Raw genomic sequence first — 26,566 nt, forward strand, 5'->3', positions numbered from 1 at the left:
AGACGCCTGATAAAGAAACGTCATGAAGCAATAAAGTAACACGTCCGGTTTTCCACTGCGGCTCTGTAGCTCGTATGTACATAACTACAACATGAAGGGTAACGAATCACCGGCGGGGTCCCGTTCTTGTATGAAGAGCCCACTTCCAGAAAAACGGGCAGAAACGGGTTGTGACGGAGGATTTAGCGATGAGGTATTCACCACCGTTTTGTTCTCAAACTGGACACAAAGAGGAAATGGAACCTCAAAAAGCAGCTTGAAGCGACTACTTGGCAGGCGTGAAAAGAAATGAACACCCACCTGTTCCACTCGATAACTCTATGAAAACCTTACTTTAATGGTCGGGAGATGGAGAAAAAATGAAGATAAGCAGTTATGATGGAGAGGCGCGTCTGTAAAAAGGCAAATGTGAAGTCCGTGACTAAAGGCAAGAAAGACATTACAATGCCACTGGTGTGCATATAAGAAAAAAAAAAAACAAAGCAAGGAACTGAGTGGGGGGGAGAATACCCAGCTGAAAAGAAAGTGCTGGGAATTATGGAGCAGCGAAGGAGCTTCCTCTATGGATTGTTTACAGGGGGAAAAAATAGCTAATGAGCCCTCGTAGTTTGAAAACAAGCGGCCTGAAGGATAAAGAAAGTTTGCTTGAGGTGAAAATTTTACGGTATAGTTTAAGACTTCTGGAAAATATTCCGACAACCTCAGGAGGAGCAGAGCAAAAACATGAACTTCTGTTTATGGTAAATATAAAGCTGCTTTTTAGCTTTAAAAACTGAGGCGTTGAGCAACGTTCATTAAAGTCTTTGCTGAACGAAGGTGACATGCTAATAGAAAGAGGCGCTTCTAACATTTAAACTACTCCTTTCGAGTCCAAACACGTCCCGACCTTAAGTTTCCCCTACAGTTTGTAGCAGCTGAACATCAAGCTCTGATTTACAGTTTGATACGTCTTATTTTCACCGAGTGAAGCTAGACGACGATCTGTAGTGTTGATTGCATGTCTACAACTCGGACAGAGGGCCCTGTCCAAGATAGAACTACTTTTACACATCCACAATATTTCCTTTTTTTTTTTTCCAACAGTGAAGGCATTGAAATGGTTCTTGGAAAAAAAAAAAATCTGAGCTTTTGAATTAGAGAGCTGATGGCGCCACAGCAATACAGAAAGGAAAGAACTACAAGTTCACCTTCAATAGTGCACAGATTGTTGCAGGTAATCAAGTGAGTCTCTGAAGCTCTGCTTCATGGTAATAACTGATGACAGACACAGCGGCAGAGCAGCGAGATCTCTGACAGCGAGGCTAAAGATAGAAAGTGTCACAATAACAAAAAGAGGAAGAGACAGTTGGAGCTTTTCTAGTTCAAAGAATGAACAGATTGATGCAGAGAGGTGGCACTACAGCTCAACTCACTGAAATATGTAAACTTGTATTCTATTCTTCATTGAAAGGAGATGGGATGAGGGGAGGGGGGCGGGGCAGTGGGCGGGTTCGACTGAGCTGACAAGATTTCCAATGTCAAGGGCAGTGTGTTCGAGGAAGCCTCTGGGGCAGCCCGTTGTGGGCGGGGCGGTCTTGGTTGTGAGAGGAGGATGCGGCGGGATGGGTGGGGCCTCTGGAGCTGTTGGGCTGCTGCGAGGAGCCGCCGTCACCCTGGTGACGGTGGCTGCCGCGGCCGGCCGTCCTGTCATGGTGGGAGCTGCCGTTAAACCGCTGAGCGCCTGAGTGATAGCCCGGTCCTTGGAAGGTGCGTCTGTTTCCTTGGAAAATCTGGTGGGAAAAAATGAAAATTAAAATCACACCTTTAGGATCCGGCCTGGATTATCAGTTATTGTTCTGTTCCAGGAACAAACTTTTATGTTTTGTGGGGATTTTTTTGTGCAAGACGAACATAAAGAAGGATTTCACAGAAAAAAGGGATATTAACATATTTCTTAATTTGTTACTAAGAAACTTTTAAAAGGCATTTCACGATTAAGCTTTCAACATTAACTTTCATAAAAGTCACTTTAATAAAAGTTAGATCAGGGTCAGTCTGCTATAACTCCTAAATTATTATATAGAGCAGGGAGTTCATAGTGAACTGACCGTTCAGACAGAGGATCACTCCCTTTCACTCCCCGTTGGTCACGTAACGCCATCCCCCCGTCCCATGATGCTTTGCAAGGAGAGTTCTTGCAAAGCATTCAGTGATATATCAGCTAGTCCACTTTTTGCTTTTACTTGATTAATTTCTTTAAGCCTACTTTTAACTTCTACTTTAAAAATATGACAAAGTACAGGTGCTGGTCATAAAATTAGAATATCATGAAAAAGTTGATTGATTTCAGTAATTCCATTTAAAAAGTGAAACTTGTATATTATATTCATACATTACATACAAACTCATATATTTCAGATGTTTATTTTGTTTAATTTTGATGATTACAAATAACAAATGAAAATCTCAAATTCATCATATCAGAAAATTAGAATATTACTGAAGACCAATAAAAACAAAGGATTTATAGAAATGTTGGCCAACTGAAAAGTATGAACATGAAAAGTATGAGCATGTACAGCACTCAGTATTTAGTTGGGCCTCCTTTGGCCTGTATTACTGCAGCAATGCGGCGTGGCATGGAGTCGATCAGTCTGTGGCACTGCTCAGGTGTTATGATAGCCCAGGTTGCTCTAATAGTGGCTTTTAGCTCTTCTGAATTGTTGGGTCTGGTGTATTGCATCTTCTTCTTCACAATACCCCATAGATTTTCTATGGGGTTAAGGTCAGGAGAGTTTGCTGGCCAATTAAGAACAGGGATACCATGGTCCTTCAACCAGGTACTGGTAGCTTTGGCACTGTGTGCAGGTGCCAAGTCCTGTTGGAAAATGAAATCTGCATCTCCAAAAAGTTGGTCAGCTGCAGGAAGCATGAAGTGCTCTAAAACTTCCTGGTATGTGGCTGCGTTGACCCTGGACCTCAGAAAACACAATGGACCAACACAAGCAGATGACATGGCACCCCAAACCATCACTGACTGTGGAAACTTTACACTGGACTTCAAGCAACGTGGATGAAGTGCCTCTCTTCTTTTCCTCCAGACTCTGGGACCTTGATTTCCAAAGGAAATGCAAAATTTACTTTCATCAGAGAACATGACTTTGGACCACTCACCAGCAGTCCAGTCCTGTTTCTCTTTAGCCCAGGCAAGACGCTTCTGACGCTGTCTGTGGTTCAAGAGTGGCTTGACACAAGGAATGCGACAGCAGAAACCCATGTCTTTCATACGTCTGTGTGTGGTGGTTCTTGAAGCACTCACTCCAGCTGCAGTCCACTCTTTGTGAATCTCCCCCACATTTTTGAAGGGGTTTTGTTTCACAATCCTCTCCAGGGTGCGGTTATCTCTCTTGCTTGTACACTTTTTTCGACCACATCTTTTCCTTCCCTTCGCCTCTCTATTAATGTGCTTGGACACTGAGCTCTGTGAACAGCCAGCCTCTTTAGCGATGACCTTTTGTGTCTTGCCCTCCTTGTGCAAGGTGTCGATGGTCGTCTTTTGGACAACTGTCAAGTCAGCAGTCTTCCCCATGATTGTGTAGCCTATAGAACTAGACTGAAAGACCATTTAAAGGCTTTTGCAGGTGGTTTGAGTTAATTAGCTGATTAGAGTGTGGCACCAGGGGCCATCAATTTTGAACCTTTTCACAATATTCTAATTTTCTGATATGATGAATTTGAGATTTTCATTTGTTGTCATTTGTAATCATCAAAATTAAACAAAATAAACATCTGAAATATATGAGTTTGTATGTAATGTATGAATATAATATACAAGTTTCACTTTTTAAATGGAATTACTGAAATCAATCAACTTTTTCATGATATTCTAATTTTATGACCAGCACCTGTATTGCTACCATTAGTTAAGTACAATGTTTGGGTACTCTACCCACCTCTATTTATAACCCAATGCACCCACAGTTGGGCCGGATCTGTCTGCAGTGTCTCTTAGGCCAATTTTTCAATTCACAAGAACGCGAGTACGGACACGTGTCCTCACCATGTTCTTGACAAAAACACAGAAAAGTATGGACTCTGGAGGAACGGGAGAATCTGGGTCAATTGGAACAGAAGCGTACTCGTGATGTAACCACATGCTCGGCTCACCTGGAGCTGCATTTCACCTTCTGTTATTAAAAGTCTCTAGGTAATACATTCTTACTTTTTTCATTTAGTGAAGGAATAATGATTAACACAGCCAGATAAACACACTGAAAGCTGCTGCCGCGGTATATGCTGAGACAGCTGTCAATGTTGGGAATGGACAAGTCTGCTCTGATGTAAGTTCAGTAAGGAGGGAGAGACGAGAAAACAACATCAGGGGACTTTGTCTATTCTCGGACTTTTTGTTCTTGTGAATTTGAACAATGATGGGGCTGACGCTGATATTTCATTAGCACACAAGAACGGAGTCCACATATAGAGAAACGGGCTTGGTCTTAATGATGCCGTTTGTTTGGAAAACCCCAGGTCTTCGTAGAACAACTGCTTTTATACGCAATGTGTAAACTGGATGTTAATAGGTGGCATTACGTAAAGGGGAATAGAAATGAAAATACTGAAGGTTTAAAGGTGCATGTCTACGTTATCAGCTCACCTGTTTGACTGGAGGAGGTCGGTTTTCAGTGGGGGCAGGTGTGGTCTGGATGGGAGGAGGCGTCTCAATCTGGACTGGACTGGTAACGGAGGAGGATGTGGAGCTACAGCGGGACCGGTCTGAGTAGCCCGTACGTGGATGGTACACTGAAAAACAAAAAACAAACAGTGAGTCAGACACAGCAGAGCCGCTTCCTGTCGACTACACAGTTCCCTCAAGATAAATCCGATCGCTCGTCATCAACTGTTTAACCAAATGTAAGCATCTCACAGGATCTAAGCAAAACATTTTTAAAAAGTGGGCCGAAAAGATATTAGGTGTAGACACTGGTTCAGTAAGTAGAGGACATCGGTTAAAAATGTACGCCTTTTACTGATCTTCCTGACATGTGTGACATGTAGCATCATGGGAAATAAAAACCTACAGGTTATATCCTCTACTGCCGTTGGACTATTGCCCAAATAATCACAGCAGGTCTGTCATGAATTCAATATGAAATGCAATCCACAGGAACAATATATTTGTTTTTCCTCGAAAACAAACATTACAACTCGACATGAGGATTTTAATATTCATTACCAACTAAATGAAACCCAGCTGCTTCAGTCAAAGGATGACGGAGATGCTGGAATACAAAGATTCCTACTGACGTGTAAAAAGGCCATCAGATTAAGACTTAAGCTAAATTAGGAATAAACACAAAGCACTGCAGAAATTTTTAATTTAGCTTCAAACAAACAAGTAGGACTAGTAATAAAACTTTAGTCAGGGTGGAAATGAAACAACAACCAAACTAACTTCATTCACAAGATTGTGTCTTATTATTATTATCGATAATTAACTTACAAATGTGAAGAATATTAAAAGAAAAGAAAAAACAAACTTTGTTTTATAATTCTTTGGTAATGACTCAGCAATGTTGCAGTACTCCAAGCAGTGGCTTCACAGGGTTTGTTGATGAAGTCTTAAATGTTTTACAACCGTAAAAAATTTAAGACACTTAGTATGACGGAAGATGATGCTGAAATGAAAACTCGACAATCTAAATCCCATTGCTTATGCTTATCGCTGCGGTGGGAAGATCTGACGTGTTTTGGGCGGAGCGGGTAACAATGCTACCAGGTGTAGCTGCTGTTCACTGATGCCCACAGTAATGAAGTCTATCTGCAATCAGGAGGCCGACCCGGACCATGTACTGTGCATCGACTTGTGCATTAACCAATGTTCAGACATTTAGGTTGCTGTGCTGAGAGGTGGATGTTTTGGAAGAGGCCCTGCTGTCCCCAAGACCTCCAAGCAGAGACATTGGAGTAACCGGTAAACACACCGCAGGAATAAGGCCGCAGGATGGTGAGGTAGAGCACGGACCTTAGGGTAACCTGACTGCCTATTTCTTACCGTTATTCCCAGTTTCCACAACAGGTAATCTGTCTGGAGGCTCGGAGCTGCTGTGATAGCCTGTGGCTAAGCTACCCTGTGATGCAGAGATGTGTTAATCATGATGGTTACCGTTTGAGTTATAATACGTGTTTAATGAGAGGCTTGAATAGGGATAAAATCAGAGAACTTAGCTCTAGTTCTGGATGTTTGTTTTTGAGATAGTTTATGATTTAATACCTGACAACATAACTTTACAAGCCTGCTTGCCGTGTTTTTGCACCCTGTCATTACAGTTGATTGTTGCAGCTGACCTGCTGCTGGTGTTTTGCCCGTTAGTGAAGCCTAGCTTATAGGTGGTGAAATTCAAAAAATCAGCCTTAGGCTGTAGCTGGCTGTCCGATAGACTGCTAGCTTACCAGATTCAAAAGTCGTCTGCGTTACATATTCTCCAGAATCTGTGGTCTGCCAGGTAGCAGGGATATTCAGAACCATGACTCCAAAACTGCATCTTCTCTCCTTACTATGACTCGAGTCATACAGTGAATGGGCTTGAAAGCATAAGCACTAGCATTAAGACTGCAGAGTGTCCTTTACGCTTCCTCTTCCATCATACCAAATTTCTTAAGTATTTTATGGTTGTGACGTATCGCTGGTATATCCATTGTATACAATTGCTAGCTGAAGCATCAATCAACCCGGTGATGTCACCATGCTTTGAATACTGCAACAAGGTGGTACCCTTACTAAAAGATTATAAACCATGCTAAATTTTTTAATTCATGCTTATATTTTTTCACCATTTGTAATAGAATTATTGATAATAATAAGACACAATCTCACGAATTAAGTTAGTTTGGTTAATCATTTCATTTCATCTTTAAGCTGTCCAAGGTTGTAAACCAACTTAAAAAACAATATTCACCAATTTAAGGTAAGGTAAAAAAGATGAGTCACTTATATAACTGGCTCAGTACGTCATAGAAGATACAAAAAGCCCCTTTTGGATAAAAAAAAAAGAAAAAAACATCAGGTTAAATCAGCAAAAATGCTAAAAGTAAGAAGAAATTGGGGGAGCAAAGTTTTTACAAGATGCAGCCATCCTCAGCTAGCTGGGTTTGATCCATTTCAGAGTGAGGAGGTGGAGGCAGATTATGAGGGACAGAAGAATGAGAAGAAGAAGCAGGACAGTAACTGATTTAGATTTTTAAAAACCCATTTAGTAAACTCTTATAATCTGACATGTTATTTCTATCATTAAATACAACCACACAAGCGGTTTTAACGGTTAAAATAAAACCCTTTCATACTGCAAATAAAGTATGTGTGTTTAAATTAAGCGTCCACTTGCATCACTAGTGTTATCAGATAAAAAGCCTCCCCAAACCAAGCTCCAAGGCTGGATTTCATCAGTAGCCCACTCCTGTTTGAAGAGCAAAATTTGACAAGAGGATAAAAATAAAATATGCTAAAAAGAGAGATCAAGACGAGGATGAAAATAGATCAGCAGAAAAAGAAATCTGCAAGACCGTGTGCTGCACGAGACTGAGATAAAGACTTCAATAAGACATTGATGGAGAAAGACACAGCAAGAAATGTTAAGAGAGCTACTTTCATACATAAAATGTTATTTGTAGAATAATTAAACATTTTTTTATTGTTTCTTTTTAGCAACATTTTGATAAAACTGTTTTTGAACTGCATTCTTAAGTTCACAGATTTAGGATTATCCTAAATGTGTATGATTAACAATATCCAAAATAAGCTGCAACATGAAAGGCAGTTTCATGAAGCACAATCTAACATCATTTTCGAATCTATTCCAGATCAGCAGGAAAAATTAGAATTAATGGATGCATTTAGATTTGAAGCTTGGACATAATGATAATAATTTATTCTGTCCCCAGAAGACTAGAGAAGGGCGACCATCAGCTCCATTCTGTGGCATGTCTGCTGATGTTTTCCCTTATGTTACCCTTTGTCTTTCAAGCAAAGTGCTAGTTTTCCTTTATCCCAGTGCAAAGCCAAAGATTTGTGGGAAATTAAAAGTTGATCAATAGTCTAACATTACCCCATAGAGCTTTCTATTTCAAGAAAAACTAATCAGAGAAGGGTTTCTAACAGTCCTTTCATTGTTAGGTTAAGTAACCCTAAGCTACAGATTTCCTGTCACACATCACAGGTTAAAACACAAAATAAAAAAAATAAAAATATCACATTTAAACATTTGTCATCATATGCATGAAGGCGATGAGAAGCCGGAGACAGTGACAGACCACTGTATCCTAGATGCACAAAGGAGCGCTTCCACAGATCCTTCTTCCAGCAGATCTTAGCTGATCTAAGACTGTGCGTTAAATCTCACTACAAGCTGCTAGGATGATTTATTCAACAGTAGTTTGCACAGCTTTTAATTCATTCAGTAACCGGGTCGCTGTCCATTTCTTATTCAAATTTTTAACTGACATTTAAAATGCTGAAAAAAAGAAAATGTCAATCAGAAGCATTTCCATGGACCAAAATAACAGGCGATGCAAGTGAACATAGAAACCTCTTTGCAAAATGTTATCAGTGATTAAAATCTCGCCGTTGGATAACTGGACATAGAGAATTTTGTAAATGTGCGTTACAAAAAAAAAACAACTAAAAAAGGCAAGTCTAATATGTGTCTTACAGGGGTTCAGTGTCAGAAATGTGAAATTCCATAGATGCTTATGACCATTTGCAAATATTTTTACCTGGAAGTGATTTATTGGTTCTGGTATTTTCTAAATTCTTTTAACAAAAAATTTCTCCACATTTTCTCATTTTTACCTGAATTTGTCTTTTTTCCCTACTCCATTAAAATGGCCCCAGTCACCTACTAAACTTAACCAAGTTGTGCACCAGTTGTTTATTCCAGTTGCATACTAAAGGGCTGGTTACACTCCCGCAGCAGTGTGTCGCAGTGAGCTTGTTGCAAATATTTTTTTCATTTATGCCCAATATTGAAGAATGGTCTGCGCGGTGAAGAAGTGGGGGATATTTTTGTACGACAACAGAGGCACATGAGTGCGAAAAAGAGCGGGGATCCAGTTGGAATAAGGGTCCTAGCTTTCTTGCTCATCTCGCTCTTCTAGCTGGTCCAAGTTCACAAGGCCTCTTCCACAATGGCGGTCATACAAACAAAAAATGACGATAAGGTACCAAACAGGAAATACGCATAGTGTAAAGCGGATGTAGATTTGACCAATCAGAGGCCTCCTGTCTGCAGCACTGTCTGCGGTCACCTACAATTTTGGAGAGGTGCACCAGAGTGTCTGCAGAAGGGGTGTGGGCATATTTGCATTTACTGCAACACACACACAGACAACCTGGTTTTTGAGTATAAATCAGCCTTAAGGTCCCTTTATAAAATCATGGCATCCTGTTGACTTTTTTGTTTAAAACTTCCTTTTTTTTCTCTCCATTTGTTAATAAGCAAACCAAGGAAGTAACGCTAGTCAGCAGTGCCCAGCAGAGGAGCAAAAAGAGAATAGAAAAAGTCTAAGATTAAGTGTGAAAAGTGTAAGAGAGATAAGAACTGAGAAGCGCTCTCGATACATTATGCACATTAGTGTTCACCAAAACAGGAGCTAAAGTTACAGAAGTATTCAGATCTTGCTGCCAAGTTGATCCAAGCGCAAGTAAGTTCAACCAGCAGATGGCGACTGTGTACAACAATGTTTATGACTGCAGATTATGCTAGTGGCAAAATAATTTTCAGATCAGCAAGTACTAATGAAGCACTAGTCGGTGAAACGTTTGGCAAAGCTGCTTAATCTGAAGTAGAATATATGGTTTAAGTGTTATTTTATAGGCACAGTTTGTGAACACAACTGCAGAGCACCATTCCTTCAACAACCACATTTCACCACCCTGAGACAATGAAAGGTATTTCTATGTATCCTTGCTAAAAACACTGATATAAATCCAGTGAATAATATTACATATTTTTCACCTAATCAATCTTTTTTGTTGTTTTTTAAACAGTGAAAAAAAAAAAAAAAATCAAGGCTAATGGGAAAAGAAACACTTGGCTGATGAAGTTAAGATTGCAGAAGGAAGAAGACAGTTATTTCTATATCTGCAAAGAAAAATTGTTTAACGAGCAACTTTACAAGATAAGGTAAGATAAGGTCAATTTTATAAGAGTTAGACTATCAGTAGATAACAGGAAGGCTGTCACAGCAAAGTTACTCTGCTTCATCCTTTCCAGCATCCCATTTCAGTCTGCCATGCTGGATTAGGGCTTTTTGTCAGCCTTTTAAAAACCTCCACTGAGAAGATTCAACTTTGACTCAAGTTTCAATATAAATAAGTAGGAGAGTAGGAAAACCAGTGTCCTGTACCTGATCCAAAGGCAGAGATGCTCATCTTCAGTGGTTCAAGATCAAATGTAAATCTTAAAGCTTTCCCAAGGTCCTCGTCGTATTTACGTTCGCTCACAAAGTGCTGAAATTATATAAAAAACAATTCAGTAACCTTGTTTTATCTCTAAATGTAAAAGAAAGCAGAATAAAAATCTAGGAGCTGACCTTGATGTCTGCACGCAGTTCAGTCAGCTGCTCCTCAGACATTGAAGCAGACTGGTCTGTTAGTCGTCTGAGCTCCTCCGCTCTCTTCTGCCGAGCATCCAGAATCATTACTGCGAAAACACACACATAAAACAGAGGATCTTATACTGCATTACTGACATAATGATATTATAAATATATATATATTTTTCCTAGGAGCTAATCAGTGTAGAAACCAGGCAAAATGCTTCCTCAGGTAGGACAGGAATGATTTACGCATTTAAAGATGCATTCTCCAATTGCAAACAAGTCCAATATAAGCAGACAGACATCCTGAGCATTGGCCAATTTACAGAGATTCACTGCAACAAATGTCAGAGCTAATTTTAAACTCCAAGACAAATAACTAGAATTCAACAACTCAGTCTACAAGTACACATGTAACGCAACAACACATTTTTACTAGGCTTGATGTGCTGTCACGTTAATAGCCCAAAAGCACTTAGTTGAGAAAAAAAAAAAACTTAAAGCAAAAGATGCAGAAGATTGCCCACTACATCACCGCAAAGCTTGTAGAATTTCACAGGTATTCAGAAGCAATTAGGTAAATTGGCTGCCATATTTGATATTTCAGGCAGGAGCTGATGAGGAAACCAGGCATCAGCATAACAAAGAAAATCCTTTCTAAACCCATGGGTGCATATTCCTGCTGCTCTTTGGTCTGGTTGTGATGCCTACATGCCTGTCTTGGTACTGGACATGGATCAGCACAGGTACCCCGATCAGTCTTAAGCTCAGCATATGAGAAACTAATTCATTCTCATAACTTGCAGTAACGTGCTCCATATTGTGAGCAACAGTCTTCACTTCCACCTGCATTGATTCAACCCTGGCTGCCATCCAGCAGCTTCCTTCCATGGCCCCCTAGTGGCAGGTTCTGACCTACAAAAGCCACTGTAACGGATAACATGACCATCAGTGTTTGTGCACCTGAAAGTTGCCCCAGTCATTACATTCATTCCTTTAAGAACATCAAAAAAAACCCATCAAATTAGCCTGGAATTATAATAAAAAAAACTGCATTGCTTGATAATATTCAAATATTTCCCTCCAGATTAAACATTATATAACAGATTAGAAAGGTATTGCAATATTCGGGGCAACATTTGAAGAACATTTTTTTTTTTTTTTAATCAAAGAGGTACTCTGGTTTCTTCTCAATCCACCACACACCTTGTACAAAGGCAGCATTGAGGCTCCCTCGACACCTGACACTATTCAGTGTTTCCAGGCCTCCAAACACATAACACTCCACTCTGAGAGGACAGAATAAGAGAGAATGGCCTACTTATACAAATATGAAGTCCTGCTCTGTCATGTTAGACATACACAAACACAGGAAGTATGCTCCAGGTATATCAGCACCCTAAGGGCTCCACAGCACTTTTCAGGAAAACTGGGACTTGCTGTTCCACAACAATCCCCCTTACTCCTTCTGGGACTGATCTGGGTCAGTAACCTTAGGCCTTTCAGTCAGGTGATATGATGATGGAAGAATACCAGCAGTGACAAGGAGAACTGAGTATAAACACTTAAAGACGCAGTACTTACTGGCCTCAGCTTTCACTTTGTCCATCTCCGATAGGAGAGTCACTTCTCTGTCCATTAAGCTGGAAACAAAACAAGAAGTCACAATGTTGAGTACTTCTGAACATAACATGATACACAATGACTTTGCAATTGTGATGGAAGAACAGTTTGGAGCAGAAGCAGAACTTCCAGTGGCAATAAGGTGTCTCCCCCCCCAGAACCTTTTATGCTTTTAAAGTCAAATCCGTGGAAAATAACCTGGCAAATTAAAAATAATAATGGGCAGCTATGTATGAATGTAAATATTAAAGTGCTGGTGGGTGAGAAATCTCTTTAGTTTAAAGTGGTTGGAACCCTTTTAAAATGTACCATCCTCTGTCAGTACTCTAGTATTGACTTATGCCTTTCGGTTTCTTTTGCACTCCTTATCTTTAGTAAAAACATAAGGAAGCCGAGAGCAGTCATGTCCCACTGATACTTTTTCACTGTGGTTTTCTCAAGAAAACAAGTCCATTTTTCATTTTCTCCTGAAAACGAGAGGATTGGTGTGTGTCAAAACTGATTACATCCTCCAATACCACAACAGCGGGAGAGGATTTATAAGTCATGGCAGCGTATGTGTAATTCTGTAAATAATCCTGTGTTTAACTTTCAGGTAACGGGAGAACGTTGTTGGTTTGATGATTTGTTTCCACCTCTGATTCATACCCAATTAAACCTATGCCTCCAGCGCCGTGTGTTTTCTGAACAGCCCCGGTGTTACGCCGTTAAAAGGTATACGATACATTAACCTCCAAAATGAGTCCAGATAAAAGATTTTCATTTAAAACTAGTCAAATTTGTTTCTACTGTATTCTATGCAATCCAATCATCCACCATGACCTGTCAATGAGTGAAAAGAAAAAGGAAACTAAAACACTGATTATTTGCGCACATGCGGTACTGCGACTGAACAACTACGGGTAGTAGTTATCTATAGTTATCTTGAGAAAACAATGAATGGTTTAACCGTGAGAACGAGATATTTATGTAATTATCTGAAGAAGGGAAAGAGAAAAAAATAAAAAATTGACCGCTCTCGGCTTCCACAACAAAAATAGATCCCTACTTTTCTTTTTTAACACAGGCACAGCGAGAAAAACTAGATTATTTAACTCACGCATCCCATAATGAAATGGCTCCCTGTCAATTTCGCACTCTCCTCCTTATTTAAAGGCTGCACTCATCTCATCTCTCTTAGCTGCGTCACCAGATGTTGCCTTACTAGCAGCATGCTTTCTACACAGACAGCAAGCAACAATTATTTTCCTCATTCAGATTGTAAAGTCGCAAAATTGTTTGTGGATTTCTTCTGCCAGGTACATGCCATTCAAAGCAGGTTGGTTTTGTAACTAAAATTTACAGTGTTGAACACCACAGTATCCCTGCCTGTGGCGTAAATCATCGCCAACATAGCTAATGTGCTGCAGCTTTTATTGTTCATTTCAAATCACCCGGAACATCACACAGTGACAAGCGCTGTAACCACAGACTGAAGCGTATATCGAAATACCGGTAATATGTTTAAACATCATATTACCCTTATTAAATAAAAATAAATTGTGATACATATTGAATTATTTTCCAGCCTTAAGACAACATTGCAAATCAATCCACCCAGCTTTCTAGGGGGTGAAGGAATGTATTCAATTTTAACTATATATTCAAAAACTTTGAGTGCAATCATTCAGCAACAGCAGATTAAATCCTGGTGATTAAACTTTGCAGGAGCTCAATCTTGACTCCTATTCAGACCATGACAGCTATGATTGCAGTGATGTTTTAGAACCAGCTGGGCTCTGTTCTGCAGAGCAACTTTAAGTTTATCTTGTTTCCATCTCACTCAAACATAAAAAAAGAAAAAAAAAATGAGGTGGCATTCTCTCACAGAATCAGGAAGGTTTTGTAGTTTTTTCAGAAAGTCGACATACCAGCTCTGGAGTTCAGCAAAAGTCTGTTTCATCCTCTTGATGGAAGAGTCCATCTCCTCCTTCACCACGATCCTGTAGCGGGTCAGAGAGACCGTACATCTCTGCAGGTCTTTCACCGAGCGGTCAATGTTTGGAGCTGAAGATGAAAAAGTTTACATTGATATTGTGTCTTGGGACCATCCGACATTCTCTAGCACAGCTAACCTGAGCCTGAAAGGCTCCATGACAGAACGCTTTAATAGACTGTAGTTACTCACCAAGCTTCTTCCCTCCTGATGATCCCTGCTCATCAGAGGTGGGTGCTAGTGAAGATGAGGAGGGATGTAGATTCGAGCTCGTCCTGTGCCGAGACTTGTTGCCTCTGGAAACCTGGTGATTGTTTCTCCCTCCCTGTTGGGAAGCAGGACTTGGAGCGCTAACACTACTTTCTGCCTCTGCACCTGTTAGAAAGCACATCGACCATTACTACATTTAAATTGATCCTGGTTTGTACTGCTTTATGATCTCTTTACTCAAAATTCTACAAAGAATATCAAGGAAAGAGATTAAGTTCATGCAATGTGGAATAAGGCTGTTAAAAGACGTGAAAGGGTGAAGCCCTCAGAATATTTCTGATTAGGGCTGGGTATTTTTGCCAAAGTCCTGGATCGATAAAAATTTGATTCATACAGTTCCTTATCGATTATTTCGATTCGATCTGTTTTTACAACAATGAAAGTGGTTCAACTGTGTTTCAAAATACTCATGTATTTTGTTTTTTCTGTCACATTTAACACAAAGTGCAAACTTGTAAATCAGACAGCTTAAACATGGGAGGTGAACAAAACTATCTCATAAGTGCAAACTTGTTTGTGAAAAGCGAAAAAGTGAAGCCTCACTCGAGCAAACAGATGTGACACGGCCGACATGAATGAGCTGCATTATCTCCACTGCACAAACCATATTTGCAGCGTTGTCTGTAGCAACTACAGGGTGTTTTCTGGTCAACCCCCATTTGTTAATGTCTTCAGTCAAGCTATTGGCTATATCTGCAGCTGTCTGGCTTGAAGAATTTTGAATGCATCTTTCCTGCTCATTTGAATGTGAACGTCATGCATGTCGCCATAAAATGAATCGATCTCACTCCCTAGACATTGATTTCGCAAAAATGAAAAGGAATCGATTCAAAAGATTTTTTTACCAGCCCTATTTCTGATGCACTGTCAGTATGCAGAGTTGATGCATTTCTGCTTTGGGTTTATGGTTTAAAAAAAAAATAAAAAAAAAAAAGCAGCTGATATATAACAGGGCATGATTTGTAGATCTGTGGAATAGCAACACAGGGCAAGTAATTGCACGACAGGATGTGGCATCTCTGGTCCTTTGCTTATCAGACTGAAGAAGACCTCTCAGCTCACTTTATTCACAGAGATCTCGTCTTTGGCCAAACAATGTTGATTTGCCTCAATCACTCATTTTGATTTTACCGCTTCAGTGTTTTCTCTTAAGAGGCTCCATTTGCAAAACTGTGATAAATGAACAACTGTTTTTCTAATTTTTGCCACTTTGGTTTTGCTTTTTTGAACCCTCCCTGCAGGTCCTTGTTCTTGAGTTAAAGGCGATCATGGAGATTAGCCGTTAATATTTTGTAGTTTCTACCAGTACCTGTGATTGTAAAAGGACGTCTCTCTGCGTCTATCTGCTAAAAGATCTGCATCCACGTGATATGCTTTTTTTTTTAAACTAGGAGTTTTTCATCACCAAATTTTCCTCACTTGTTATACCATTTTATATTGCCACTAGGTTACATTATGTTCTATTGCTACTCGCTAAACTTGGTCAGCTGTTTCCTATTCCCCTGGGTCTGTGGTAGGGATGCGCATCTACTGTAAAGAGATATATATATGATTGGCCAAATAAACTGCTAAATAATTCAAGCTTCTGTGTGACTCACAAAATTACCTTAAGAAGATCTGATGAACTGATGTATAGCACAAATGCAAACCTCTGGACCAACCATTAATCTGACTTTATGCAATATGCCCATCACACAGGCCTTTATTGCGATTGAATTGCTGACATATTCTGCAGGCTTATAAAATATACAGATTAGAGATGCCCAATTTCACTATTTTGTTTTTAAAACAAATTATATTGCCAACTTGATTTATTGTCCAGCTTTAATACCGTTTGTGAGATCTGGAAAAAAAGCTGCTGATCATTTTTAAACAAGAATTATAGAGACGGGCTTTTTTTTTTATGAAGATGAATGAATGAAGCAGCATAAACTTTTACATCAATTGTTTTGTTTAAATAATATGCTTTGCATCTTTACACATCATCTAACCAATACTTCTCAATTTCTTTGTATACAGTATGTCTTGCATAAGAAGAAAAAAATAAATGGAAATCCTAAAAACAAATAAATGTGCTCACCAGGTGTTTCGGATGTAGCGGGTTCAGAGTCCAGCTCAGCTGCATCCAGGGAAGCAGAGTCCAGCTGCTCGCTCAGTGAATCTAAAGACTCTCCGTCCATAACCGATCCATTGGCATGAAAGCCGTTCATCTCATCCTTGCTCTCCTCTGGCGACAGGGCCTCAGGTTGAGCCGCCTCCGCAGACGCCTCAGGCTGAGGCTTGGGCTTCTTTTTCTTCTTGGGCTGAAATTGTAAATATTCACATCTCACATTTAATCTGTTACCAATTCGGATAGGATCAGTGCAGAAACAGTAAAGTATGTGTCACAAATACACTTGAATCAAGTGTATTTTGCATTTATGATGGAATTTGAAAAAGTGAACCAGTAACCAAGAAGAATATGCTGACGCAGAGGAATGTCAATTGCAGGCTTTATTACGCTCACCTTCTTTTTGCCGGTCACATTCCACTCTTTTAGGATCTCGGCTGCGCTGCCTGCGTAAACAATACGGTCACAACTTGAAATTCTTGCAATACCACCATCAAACATGAATGTCCTGAGACGTTTACAGGATAGCATTAACAAACAAAGCAGTGTGACGTACAGAACAACCCTGTTTCTATATTTAACCTTTTGAAACTGAAGGAATGCAAATAACACCAAAGCTGAATTCACACCCTGATATTCCAGATGAAAACAGTGAGAAGGGTGGATGGAGCTCAGAGGCATGAGGTGAACATGTCAGTACTAGCTGTGAACTTTGTGCCACTTCAATTCTACAAGCAGGGTACTTGGTAAACTTTAGTAACTTTTGGCAAAAATAAAAATAATACTTTTAACGAGTAGTTTAAGAGCACAATAGCAGCTCTTACTTGAGTTGGGTTTATGCTAAATCTACCCAGTGACATTGCAAAAAAAAAACAAAAACAAAAAAAACGCTTGTTTTAACCACGAAAATGTACAAAAGAAACCGTCAAAGTTAAAGTCAAACATTGTTTAAATGTTATTTCCCCATCTACTGAGCCTTCTGGTGCTCAAGCAAAGAGAAAGTAAACATTAGGGATGCCTGATTTCTTTCAACTTAACTGGCTGATAACTCCTGACATTTTTTCCTCACCATGTAGTTTCCATTCATTGTTAACTGCAGTTCAGCTTTCCTATTTTAAAAACTGCAGGACTCCACATTGTTTAAATATACTGTAATGATTTGTTTCATAAGTTTGATGTAGAAAAATGTATTTGGTCAGTGTCCCACATAAATTTGTTATTTTGGAGTCATCTTTTCCTGCCATTTCTTTTTTATACAACCCTATATTTTTGTCTGTCTAGTTATCTAGTTTTTTTTTATCCAATTCATAATAGAGATAGAGATTAATGTTATTGAAGATATTTTATAATCAGTTACTATTCAACTAGTGACTGATCGATAAAGTTGGCAATAAGGAAATTTGCCAAGATACATTTACAGATTTCCGGTGCGTTAATAAGTGGTTGGCTCGTGTGTACCCCATGTATTGGAATCCCGGGTATATGGACTGGCCTCCTGCTCCAACACGTCCATGTCATCATGACTTTATGTTTCCAGTTTTCTCTTTTCTACAAATGGACGATGTCTTAGTCAGGACACACAGCTTGGAGCCATTTGCTCTGTACAAATGCTGTTTAGTCATTGTGTGGACAATCCAGGGAACCTCTCTGTGAGGCAGTGTTACAGTGTGTGCTGGGCCGGGGCCAGACCAGCAGCTGTCGTTTATCTGGACCTTTCACAGCAGTAACAGCACTTCTTGAGAGAGACTCCACCGCCTGTAAACAGTGTTAACTTTGCAATTCCCCATGACAACGGCAGCACAACTCCTTCTGGTGACGTGGCCACGCCAAAAGCACGAAAGCTGATTGGCTGGCTGAGTTTTTTTTTTTTAAACTCCAGATATTTCAGTGTCACAAGATAATTTAGGGTAGTGTTCCATAGTCGTAAAAATAAATGAAGGCTAGTTAAAAAAACAAACAAAAAAAACCTTGATTAGTTGACTAAAACTTTTTAAGGCATTAAATTTGGATTTTTAAATTAAGACTTAAAGACTGAAGGACAAACTGATGGGAGAGAGGCAAATACATTTGCATTTCAGGGCTGAACATAACACCCTCAAAGTGACGTGAATGCACGGGAATGCCACTTAAAGATCCTGTAATCAAATGAACTTTGAGATCAAGCAGCAACAACCTCATACCTTCCAAGAAAGCCTGCACAGCCTTATCGACACAGTTCTCAAAGTGCTGCAGCACCAGCACAATCTCGTTGTTGCTTTTGTTGGGAACAACAGCTCTGACGGCACTGATCTGTAAAGAAAAAAAAAATCTATTGATTACAGGAGATCAAATTTTACAGAAAAGGACGATCACACTGGAAGTACTTCAGTACTCATTAATTCCCACACTTTCAAAGAGTAATTTAAAATATAATTTTTGACATAATTTTCATGCTTTCATTTGCATTGACTATTTTGGCGAACTTGCTTAAATGCTTATGTTTGAGGAAATGAACACTTGCTGGTAGAGGAGGTGCAATGTTTCCCTCGTTCCATGTGCAAGTAGCCTAACACTAACCAGAAATGCAATAAAATTATAGATCCAGTCATTATTAGCCATCATGCAAACGACTGTTAAAGAAACACACTTTAAAATCTTAAGTAAAGTCACATTTATAGGATATCTATGGTGCTGAATAACTAAAACTGGTCAAAGACCAGTGATATTTAAAGGATCATGCAGCATTTCTGCAACACACAGCATCTGTAGTTCATGCTGACAACTTGCCAGACTTTTGACATTCGTTCAAAACACTGCCTACTGGGAAAAGTGGTGCAAATCAAAAGAGTGAAACTACATGCAAACAGAGCTCACATCTGCACATCTGAGGGGTTTCATATGCATCTGACCACAAATGTTTATTGAGTAGTTCATTTCACAGAAGTAAACCTCATGAACGACATCTTCCACATAAAAATGCATTTAAAAAAACTTAAACCTTTTAAGTCAGACTGTTACAGGTCAATTAAAGACCCCAAATCTACTTCTTAGAGTTATATATTATATAACACCTCCCCAAAAAAAAAGAAAAAAAGCATTTTGATACAGAAATGTTACAACCTTCTTATGGCCTGCACAATATTGGGAACAGACGAGGGAGTTATGCAGCATAAGGAGAGTTCCCCATAAGGTTGAAAAGGGAGGGGAAAGAAAGGAGAAAAAAAAGCTGTTTGCTTACAGAGTGCTGCATCTCCAATCGCGTTATTGGGAAGTTAAATGGAAGACCGGGTGTGGTGTAAGGGAAAACAAAAAGGGAACACAGTTCTCAGAAAATAACGGTTGACCTGAAAACTGTCCATGACTCTGCTCAAGTGATATAAACTGAAGCCCAGGTTTCTTTAATAAAGCCTTCTGTTCATCTGCACCATCTGCTCTAATGCAGTGATGTGGGATATGAGGAAATCATGTGCCTGCAACAGTTTGCTAAATATTAAATACAGATATAATCAATATCAGAGGAAAGAGAAGAACGATCAAATGTGCCAATTCCATTACTGACATGCATATTTACATGGCGACCTAAAAAAAACACAAAAAAAAAACCTGCCAGATGTTACATCAAACCAGTACCTTGTGATTTCAATTATTTGATCTCATCTTCCCCTTACCAGTTTTCAACAGATCGTTCAGAAAATCCAGGGGAGTTTTCTCTAATTAAGCACAGTGATCACCATATAAGTTACCTGTAGAAGGGGGACATCTTAATATATTTAAATGTTTGCTTTATTTTAGTCCGTCTAATATCTGTTCTATTGCATTGGTTTATATTTTTAATTGATTTAATAGTCCGATTAAATCATGGTGCAACACTGGACTTGATTAGACAAAAGCAATTGCCACCAGCAGATCAAACACATCATCAAGGCTAGAAACTTCAGTCCTCACCTCTTGAATCTTACTTAAACTTTTAAAAAGACTTTGCTTAACAAACTTAAAGCAATACTTTTTCCTGCTGGTTACGTTGGCCCATAGGCTTTAATCATGATTAATCAGGCAACTGTTCCAGCCCTAAACTTAATTCATCGTTATTCACTTCTTACCTTTTCCTTCATCCTCTCGGCTGTTCCTCCCTGGCACATGACCATTTTGGAGCGAGTATCAAACACCACACCAGATGTATCTGTAGAGAGTGGGGGGAAAAAAAAGCAATCAGCCCAGGCCTTGACCCACATTTGCAAACCACTGAAGAACATCATTTGCAAAACGAAAGAAGCCTCAGATATCTTTGCAGATATTTCCTTAAAAAAATGCATGTGAATCTCAATCACAGCATAGCTGCAGATTGGTTGTCAGCGTTTCCAAAATGGGCTTGTGTTTCTGACAATAAGGTCACAAGCATATTTTGAACTGTTGGGGAGTTTTTAAATTGAGGCATTTTCAGCAGAATCAAAACATTCAAATCTTAGAGATGGGGCAGATCATAAAACTGGCAAATTAGTAAAAAAAAAAAAATAGACAAGGTAAAAATATTCTATTATGTTAAGATCAGATTACCTTTTATGCAACAAAGTATGAAGACTCAAAGTCCAAAGTGTATATATGATCAGTGAAAACAAACTGCTGTCAAGTTGTGTTTCTTATGAAATGAAAGCATGCAAGAATCTCTATAAATGCCCAAAGCAAGGATTCCTTAGGGATGGAGTTAAACTTCCTTTCCGGCAGCTTCTCCTACAAAATATAAAAACTAAAAAGAGATTTACAAGACAAATACATACCCTTTTGACTGTTTTTCTTTGCCATCGTTGTCATACAGAACAATCCGAGGAAAGACTTTGCAGCAAACTGAAATTCAAGCCCTTTAATATATGTCTCCTAGTGTCGAAAAAGGGGTTTCAGAATGGGGTAACTGTAGCCTTTGGTTGCTCTGGATACAGGAGATCCAAAACAAGGTTTCCAACTGGCAGGCAAAGTGGAAGAACAAGGTTCACATCCAGACTGTCACAGATTTTTAGCCAAGCGGATTCAATCTGTGGGGAAAATATAAAGAATATCAAGAAAAGGGGTACGTTATTACATAAAAAACAACAAACAAACTTGGTAAAACTCTAAATACTGCAAGAAATTAAAAACACACAAAACAAATAGTTCTGTAGGATACACAAATGAATGCAAAAAAAAATAAAAATAAAATCCATTTCCTCTGGCAGTGACGCATAAATGAAAAACAGATTTCAATGAATTATTGTCTTTCACGAGAAAGTCTGTCCTTAATAACGTCCTTGGCAGAACCAATGCATTTCATTTCAGGAGGAGTCAGTAGGACGACATTATCAAATATTTTAAGGGTTTTCCTTTTGTCCTCACAAGTTCAGAATATGAGGAAAATGATGACAAAAGGGCATCAAAACGGTCACCTCACCTCTAAAGTCTAGGATCTTTAATTGGTTTGAGACATCTGAGAAACGTACCAGTAAAAAAATATAAAACACCACCAGGAGTTGAGGAATTTCTAACAGAATATAACGACCGCCATCTGATGCAGTCAGCACTGTGCATGGAGGGGGGGAAAAAAGAAGCTTTTCTTGACCTTTGAACCTATTTAACAACCGTTTCATCATAGTGGGTGAAACTGTTTTTTTAGATTGGAAGAAACCAGCTGCTCATGATAACAAAGCCATTTAATTTTTAAAGGGGTAAAAAGAAAGAAAAAAAGGAGGATGATTTATTTTCTTGCCAATTTTCACTTGATGCCCAACCTGGCCTTTCGAATGTTCTCACCAGACATCTGGAACCAGTTAACAGAGCAGCTGTTTCCTCCTCTTCTACGTTTCTTTTCCTTATACCTGTTCTCTAGAAAAGGGAACTTAAAAAGCATATCCAAACCAACACCCTCTTCAGGAGGACTTGGCATGTCACAGTCCCGGTTCAACCACACCTTTACAGACGTCAGCCTGACGTAAGCACAAACACCAAGAGGCACTGCAGCAGCCTCTCATGCCAGCACTAGGATGCGTTCTATTTATCAAGAGGGATGGTGTTTGAATATTCAAGAGAACCAGGAGCACCTATGTGAGCTAAAAATCAAGTAAAGGTTTAAACAATCTAGATTAAACAGAAACACATTTCACAAAGTCCTTTAGGGTTAGCAATATGAATGCTATTAGTCTCAAGAAATAAAGAGTTTAAAATCAAATAGATCATCTGACGAAGACCAAGCAATCAGTACATCTTAAAACTAGTCCTGTATATATAATGTGGTTTACTTTATTTTAGACTTGCCTGAGCATATTCATATTATATTAAATTATCCTGGCTATAAGTATAAAGGGGAAGAAAAAAATAAGAAACAAATAAATAAGATAATAATAATCATGGCATATTGGGCAATGGCTCCTTTTGTGTGGGTGTATCAAATCTCTGCAAAGGAAAATCTTATATGGGCTTAATTGTAAGTAAATGTCCCTCAAAAATATCAATTTGTTGGCTGTTCAAATTTCAAGTTGTATTAAATCCTATTTACAGGACAATATGTATAACCAATTTAAGTTAATACTTAAAAGTTGTCACCACTCACATTTACAGAATAGGCTCTTAAAGCAGAATAACTGAAAATGGCGTGAGAGGAAACCACCAGTCAATCTGCTGGGAAACATTACCAAATTCACCCAAGAATGCATTCAATGCATGACTTTAATTTTCAGGCAATAAAATGATCAACCAATTGTAATTTACATTCATTAAGATTAGACCACCACTTATAAATTGACAGAAAAATCTGAGCTAGTGGATTCTTTTTACTAGTATTTTCCAAAAACCAATCCTGCCACCCCCATTAAGGAGAAAGAAGCTAATTTATCCTTTTATTTAATGCAACTATTTAGAAGAAAACTCTTGCTTGTCAATATCTGAATCAGCAGGTCAGGAGATTAAGAAAAGCAAAGAGACTCTGGCCAAGAAAACCCTGATTTATGCATCTCTACAGAAAACACCAAAAAAAAAAAAAAAATCCTTCCTTAATCAAGCCTTATACGAAATGAATACAGCTTTGCCTCAAATATCACAGAAACATAAAACAAGCGCATTTTTAGAGTTTTAGGTTGGAATTCCTTTTAAAACCAATTTTATTTGGTTCAGAAGTAAAGTCTAGCTAGGTAATCAATCAATCAGGTCAATAAAAAGAGGAAGTTGCTGCAGTCTGGAGAACATTTCATCTCATTCTGCAGCTCTAAAAAAATTTAAAACAAAATGCTTAGTAGAGAACATTACGCAAAATCTAAGCAATCATATTTCCCAAGGCGGCAGGGAAACAAATAATAAAGCGTTTCCAACAGAAGCAGGAATATTACCTCATCTGAGAAAAAGCAGCTTCACGACAAAAGACTTGACCATCTCCAAGTGCCAGCGTTAGCAGCTACACAGCCCTGCCTGCTTGGAGGTGTGAAGCCAGCCAGTTATCAAACATTACGATTCCTAATCTCTTATTTTTGCTTTTGATAAACACATTTCATCCGCCTCTGGTAAATAGAACTTGCACAACTACAGGGTGCCCCCTCATCACTACAGTCCGTAGGTTACGTTGACCGTTAGCTTGCTGATATTACCTAACATTTCATGATTAGCTTGCCAAGCTAAATATCACTCCCCGCTCTTATGTCAGACGGTAAGACTTGCACTTATACAGCTTATTGGAACTAGCAGAATTTGATAAAATACGATTTTTTTCCACGGTGGACCTTTGCACAGAGCATTAGCTAAAATTAGCCAGCAGCTAGCAGTCTGTGTTGAAATGCTAACGACCTGTGAGATAATCAATGTAGGCGTAAAAAAATCTGCAGTTTAGCATTTTTGACTTAATTAAACTTAAAGTCCGTTGTCTTTATAGTTTTAAAATTATAAACACGTACCCTGTGTTGGCAGCAAAGTGGACGGTAGCTTCTGGAAGGAGCTTACTGCAGTTCTGCAAGAGCCAGCCGTCTGTAATGCCAAGCAGTCTGCTGCTGTGGCCAATATTTTCCTCCACATCGTTTTCGGGTTGCCAGGTTTGAGTAGGAGGACCCCCCTTTTAATACTCCGAGGACTGGCAGAGGATTATTAACTTAATAAGTACGTTTAAAACCCCCGCATTTAAACTTTAAAAAATAAAAAAATCACAAAATTCAATTTAATTTAGTTACTTTTAATTATATTAATCAGGTGAACGGATGCAATTCATGCTTATTTAATGTATATTTAGAAACTGGAATACATTGGCTCATATTTAGGTAGCATACACAGAAGACGTGCTGCAGGACGGTTATTGATTCTATCTTTTATTGCGGATGGATATGTTTTTATGGAATTTGATTCTTACTTGATGACTTTTTCTATTTGTTTTCTTTGAAATTGATGTAAAAGGTCAGTGTCATGCATTCTCTCATTGAGAAAAAAAAATGTCTCTTTTGGGATCAACAAAAAACCTTTTCTATTCTACTCTAATATACAAATACAAATGTTTAGAAGCATGTAAGAGCATAACCAGCACTCAGAGATGGGAAGTAACGAAGTACAAATACTTCGTTACTGTACTCAAGTAGATTTTTCTGATATTTTTACTTTACTTTACTACTTATTTTTATGGCGACTTTTTACTTCTACTACTTACATGTTTACACAAATATCTGTACTTTCTACTCCTTACATTTTAAAAAATTGGCTTGTTACTTTAGTTTTGAATCATTTCAATGTAGTTACCGTTATTATTTTTCACGTCATCAATACCAAATTCAATCTAATTGGATGGGAATCTACGTTGCATTTGACGCACCACTACAAGATGAATCGACAGATTCGGCGATATTCATTCGCGGCAAATCATTGCAGCTTGGTGGCGGTGGCGTTAGCATAGTAGCATGGACGACGAGATTATTGAAAATGAACACAACGGAGATCTAGTCCTATTGGCTGACATCCATTTAAAATGTAGGCAACAGCATGAAAAAAGTGGTTTCTACTTTTACTTTTATACTTTAAGTACATTTACAAGCCTGTACTTTGTTACTTTTACTTGAGTAAAGAAGTTTAATCAGTACTTCCACTTTTACCAGAGTATTTTTTAACACAAGTATCTGTACTTTTACTCAAGTACGGAAAGTGAGTACTTTTGCCATCTCTGCCAGCACTAGACAGCAGCATGAAAATAAATCTTTGCATGCAACACCCCACAAAACTAATAGTATTTGCTATTATATGTAAGTACAGTATCAACATTTTTTGTAAATTTGACTGTCTTGTATTGTTAAAAAACAGTGAAATGATAAGACATTTCTTATAATATTACAAATGAATTGTTTCTGGGGGTGCATTTTAATAAAAAAGAATATTATTTAAAAGTTAATTTATGTCAGGAGCTCAATTTAATAAGTGAAACACACAGACTATAATCTCTGCAAATGATGAATTTTTTTTTGTTTCAAATTAATGTCAACCAGATATTTAAGATATTACATCACACCAATAATAACTTCTTTAAGACCGAAGTGCGGGACTAATGAGGAGTAAGTTTAATGCTTTAATCAAGCCACAAATCCCTATTAATTTTTTACAGTATTTTTGTGTTTTCTTAGTCATATTGTCACAACATTTATCCATTTGACTGAATTATAAAACACCCTTAGCACCTTTTATTGATTTTACGTGCTTTATAATTAAATCTACATTAGAATTGGATGCACAAAGGGTGGTAAGTTATGAAAGTACTTTCAATGTGACAAATTGGCCTAATATAAGCATGTTTTAGAAGCATAAAATATTATGTTTGTGCATTCATGATTGCAATTAGCTGAATATTGCCAGAAATTGTATTGCTTTAAGTGCTATAAATCTAAAAGTGATAGAATTGCTCCATCTACCACGTAAGAGATACAAGTTTGTCCTTCTCCTCATCAGGTTTTTTTTATTCTTGTCAAAGGTTATATGTTTATTGCCTCAAAAAGTAAACCTGAATAAAAAAAATAAATAAAATAAAAAACTATGTATACGTCTAGATTTCAAAATAT

General features: G+C 38.4%; 1 protein-coding gene across 1 annotated transcript; it reads right to left on the reverse strand.

Moving 5' to 3' along the window:
• Nucleotides 1–574: 574 nt before the first annotated feature.
• Nucleotides 575–24,568, reverse strand: spats2 (spermatogenesis associated serine rich 2). Its single transcript, XM_038309293.1, has 13 exons — nt 24,437–24,568; nt 21,308–21,559; nt 20,633–20,712; nt 18,734–18,842; nt 16,950–16,999; nt 16,524–16,746; nt 14,366–14,548; nt 14,109–14,244; nt 12,160–12,218; nt 10,570–10,679; nt 10,384–10,486; nt 4,637–4,782; nt 575–1,769 (listed from the first exon to the last, which is right to left on the reverse strand). Exons 2-13 carry the CDS (start codon nt 21,339–21,341, stop codon nt 1,518–1,520), a joined length of 1,485 nt encoding a protein of 494 aa, XP_038165221.1. The 5' UTR covers nt 21,342–21,559; nt 24,437–24,568; the 3' UTR covers nt 575–1,517.
• Between the last annotated feature and the right edge of the window lie 1,998 nt (nt 24,569–26,566).

This window comes from Cyprinodon tularosa, unplaced genomic scaffold, assembly GCF_016077235.1.
Source record: "Cyprinodon tularosa strain WSP-4 unplaced genomic scaffold, ASM1607723v1 ctg66, whole genome shotgun sequence".
Classification (NCBI taxonomy): Eukaryota; Metazoa; Chordata; class Actinopteri; order Cyprinodontiformes; family Cyprinodontidae; genus Cyprinodon; species Cyprinodon tularosa.